This window comes from Gavialis gangeticus, unplaced genomic scaffold (assembly GCF_001723915.1).
Source record: "Gavialis gangeticus isolate Ggan-Ray unplaced genomic scaffold, GavGan_comp1, whole genome shotgun sequence".
In the NCBI taxonomy this organism is placed as follows: Eukaryota; Metazoa; Chordata; order Crocodylia; family Gavialidae; genus Gavialis; species Gavialis gangeticus.
The window spans coordinates 35,160,904-35,165,589 of record NW_017729032.1 but is presented as its reverse complement, the minus strand read 5'-3'; the positions used below and the strand labels follow the sequence as shown (position 1 = coordinate 35,165,589).

The window sequence follows — 4,686 nt, the reverse complement described above, 5'->3', positions numbered from 1 at the left end:
TCTCCCCTGGTGGGGCTGTGCACCTCTTGGGTTAGATGGAGGTCCTGTATCTCGGCTAGGAACCTACGTGAGCAGTCAGACCTGGCTGACTTCTCTTCCCAGCAGATGTCTGGAAAGTTCAGGTCACCCAGGATGACCACGTCCTTTGACCTAACTACCTCCATGAGCTGGCTTAGGAATTCCTGGTCTAGCTCTTCCCTTTGGTTGGGTGGTCTGTAGTAGACCCCCACCATTAAGTCCCTTTCCCCTCGACTTCCTTGTATTCTAACCCAGAGCACTTCAGTGTCCCCCTCCTGTGACCCAGTGCCACCCAGTGAGAATGTGTATTTCTCCTTGATGTAGAGCGCCACACCCCCACCTCTCCTCCCTGTCCTATCACTCCTGTACAGCCTGTAGCCCTTGATATTCACCGCCCAGTTATGTGTTGGGTCCCACTATGTTTCGGTGAGCCCCACTATGTCTGGGTTGGTGTTGGCTAGCAGGAGGGTGAATTCCTCCTGCTTATTCCCCATACTACAAGCATTAGCGTAGAGGCATTTGAGGCCTCCTGTAGACACATGCACTGGCCCCCTAATCTCAGTATTACCCAGGCCCCTGTTGCTTACCTGGGTATTTGTTCCACTTGTCGTCGGTCTAGGCAGGGCCATTCCTGTGGGTGACACTTGGTTAAGTGCTCCAAAGCTTCCTCTGCCCTCGTTTTACCCTTCCCCCGATGAGCCTAGTTTAAAGCCCGCCAGAGGACATCAGCCAACCTAGAAGAGAACACACACTTACCTTTGGGGGAAAGGTGAAGCCCATCCCACTCGAGCATGTCTCTCGTCTTGATGTGTGGGTTGTTGTCTAGGAAGCCGAAGCCCGCCTTGAGACACCATTCCCGAAGCCACAAGTTGACCTTTCTGATGCAGGTCTCATGTCGTCTTCCACGTCCGCTCACTGGTAGGACAGAAGAGAGCACCACCTGTGGTATTCTCTTTTTAGCTTATCGAAATTCAGGGTCTGCCCATGGAGTCTAGACTTCAGTGGTTTCTGTTTACAATTGTAAGAACTGCTTACAATTCAGTTTTGCAAGGGTTAGAACTGTAGCTTTTCCTTGAGTAGGAAAGGGAGGGTGAATGAGCTGACAGTTAGCCTCTGCCTCTGCTGTATATGGCCATAATTCAGAAAACACCTTTTCTGTATTTTGCCAGGTCCATATTTTGTTTGGCGGGGAGGGGGGAATGCAAGAAAAAAAGAACAATATTTCTTCTTTTCAATTGGATGTTGGCTATGGCCAAAGGTAGGAAATGCTTTGGGATGTGTCCCTAGTAATATTAAAAACTTATAAGATGCCAAGCTAATGCATCTTACCAATTCTCTCAAGTTAAATGGATCAACAGGTTTGGGGTTAAAAAGGATTTCCCACCACAAATCAGGTTGGAAAAGCCTTGTGAGGGATGGCTTTCCTATGTATTGTAGGGCATGGACTGCCCTCTAGTATCCTCTAGGCATAATTTGCCTGACAAATTCCCTACAAATGAATGGGCCCAAGGCACTGATAGAGCATTCTCTTTTTATTCTCTTCCTGTAGCACATTATAGGGTGTGTGTCTTCTGTTTTACTCTAAAGAGCTGAAGCCTTCTGTGTGTTATGACAGGCTGTTTTGTGAAAAATGTGGGGTAGTGCACAGTGGATAGTTTCTGTAGACCACTTTCGTAGAACTGTATGACATGGTTGCCTGTGAGTGAAGGGAACTGGATTTAGTGATTGAGAAAGAAGCTTGTTGTCTTATGCTTCTCATTCTTCAACATCTACTCTTTCTAAGAGTCATTGTGTTTAATTACAAAATACATTTTGAGGCTAGGTATCAGGAGGCAGTACTTCACAGTCAGAGCGGCTAGGATCTGGAACCAACTTCCAAGGGAAGTGTTGCTCGCTTCTACCCTGGGGGTCTTCGAAAGGGGGCTAGATAGACACCTAGCCGGGGTCATTTGACCCCAGCATTCTTTCCTGCCGATGGCAGGGGGTCAGACTTCATGATCTGCTCAGGTCCCTTCCAACCCTACCAACTATGAAACATTATTTTATCAATAACACGTTTCCATACATAAACAGTATGTTTGTTCTCTTACTTTAGTGACCTCTTTTTGTCATGAAAGTGAATTGAGGTTTGATTCTAGCATTCTAAGCTACAGCTTTGGATGTTGCTGTACATAGATATTGATTTCAGTAGTCATATATTCACTTTCTTCCAACTTGCATTTAATTTTTCTAACATGCCATTGCAGACTATAAATGCTGGGACGTTATCCACAATATTCTACCCTGGATAAGCAACATAGGGCAGCTTCTCTACCCTGCACCACGCATTCCTCTTCCATATGCCACTGATCCCGTCCACAACATCCACTAGGTACCTGTCCCTGCTCTGTCACCTCGCTACTGCAGCTTCTGCTTACTCTTGCTGCCAAATTTCATGCTTTCTATCACCACTAGCAATGGAAATCAGCATCCCTTGGTGGCAAGAGTAAGTGGAAACTGCAGGAATAGGAAAGCCCTCAGTACAGAGCAGAAAGGGCTGGTGAACTGCAGAAGGGGGTCCTTCAGAGGGGATTGGTAGGCTGCAGCAGCATACAAATCAACGTGTTGCCTGCTGTTCTTAAAAGTTGCCAACCCCTATTCTAGGTTGATGGAAATCTTGTATTTCTGATCTTGTTCTGACCCACCAATTCAAAACAAAGCTTAAAATTATATCTTTTTACAGAGATTTAATCAGTTATTAAATTGAACTGCCTGTGGCCCCCTCAACTTAAGATCTGAATTCAGCTGTAGTCTGCAAGAATGTAAGGAAAAGTAAAAGACTGAGTTATTAAAGTTTGGAAACCCCTATTAAAAGCAAATTACTTTTATCGTTTTCATTTTTATTTTTTCCTGTTTCAAAGTATAAGTAATATCAGAACATGCCAGAAGATCAAATCTCAGTGCAACTCACATTCTTTATAATTCAGTAAAGTGTTTTTTAAAAGCATACAGGACCGTAGGTACGTTTCAGTGTCAAATATGACAAGTAGCTCAAAATAACTCTTTGTCATCTAAAGCATGGTACAGTGTAAGGTAAGATTTTCATGTATATGATGCAGTTGTTAAAAATCCCACTTCAGTCACCAGGCTTCCTGAAATTTGTTTGCTTAGCAACACATTGTGCTTCCTTTCTTCTTGTTTGTCCATTGTAGCTAGACTTCAGCAACCAAATTCAACAGCAAGGCTTCTTGTCTTGCCTCCCAGAGCTGCTGTGCCAACATGGCTAACACTCGGGAGTTAGTGCTATTCCCTTCTTAATCTCAGAATTTCAAGTTTACGATTCCTGCTCAGCATGCGAGTCAGCAGCAGGGTAGCCAACCACAGCAGCATTAACCCTTTATTTGTTAGCACAGTAGCTCTAGCAGCTGCCTTGAAGGCCAGATCAATAGGTGGGTCTGCAAGAAGCCCTGCAGTCCAGATCTGGACAACTAATTCAAGCATTTTTTATACCTCTGTGTTAAAGTAATGTAACAGAATTGTGACAGGTAGTTTACTGCCAAAGATTCTAACACTGATCTCTCTTGTTTTTTCAGTCTTTGTTTGGAAAAAACTTGACAACCATTCTTAATGAGTATGTAGCCATGAAAACAAAAGGTAAGTATGCAGCATCAGCCATCTCTTGAATAGCACTTCTTTCCTGGTATCTCTTTAAATTGTGAGCTCTTTAAGGAAGATGGTCTCTCTTTTTGTGTTTATACTTTGCACAGTCCCAGTTTAGTTTAAAATCTTGAAAATCCCATCATGATTCAAATAATTAGCTATACGGTTGATACATAAAGAATAACAAGGGAAAGAATTTCTGGTGTGTGAAATATAGCTTCCCCTCCTATGTTTCCTTGAGGTTTTTTTTAAAAATCCAAACTAACATTTTGTGTGGATAGCAAAGATAAAGGTGGGAATATGTTATTATTTCATAAGCAGCTGAGGCCCTGTATTTGGTCTAGTTTTGTTCACTGTTGATAGATGGTCCTTCCGGTGTTTTTGAGAAATCTGGAGTAGTTAAGCTCTTGCACATGTTAAGAGCTGCCATGCTTAGGTATGTCTGTAAATTTTGTTTTAGTTATGCTTAAGAAATATAACTGTAAAATATACTGTATTTACCCAAATCCAATACGAGTTTGAATTTAAGACATCTCCCAATAATTAGATTCTAGATAATTCGTTGTAATTTTGTCTAGAATGTCTAGAATGTAATTTTTTCAGGGTTATCTTAAATTTTTCGCTTCTGCTGCTGTGGCAGTAAAACAGCATCAGGGAGGCATGCAATGGGGAAAACAGAGGTGGGGGTAAGTGGTGGGGAAAACAGGGGCTAGGACAAGGTTGAGGATGGGAAGCAGGGGCAGGTAGAGGGTTAGCCAGCTTTTGGCTATCAGGGGAGGCAGGAGAAGAGGGGCCAGGGCAGGGAAGAAGAAATCTGCATGGTGCAGAGCCGGGCTTCCAGCACTCTTGCTCTCTGCAACCTGTGGCAGAAGCAAATCTGGGACACATGCCTGCCTGCCACAACTAAGAGTCCACCATTCCACCTGCAGACTATGGGGACCCACTGTGCAGGGAAGCCTGGCTAGCTGGAGACCTCAAAGACCTTGTGCAGAATCCTCCTTCCTTGCCAGAAAGGGGGGGGGGGGGGGG

General features: G+C 44.0%; 1 protein-coding gene across 1 annotated transcript in view; it reads left to right on the top strand.

Moving 5' to 3' along the window:
* The window catches only part of LOC109302221 (protein NPAT), a 71,169-nt gene that overhangs the window by 22,391 nt on the left and 44,092 nt on the right, over positions 1–4,686 (top strand). The window contains exon 3 of the mRNA XM_019523785.1: positions 3,591–3,651. Coding sequence (XP_019379330.1) covers positions 3,591–3,651 — 61 coding nt within the window. The remainder of the gene's footprint in view (positions 1–3,590; positions 3,652–4,686) is intronic.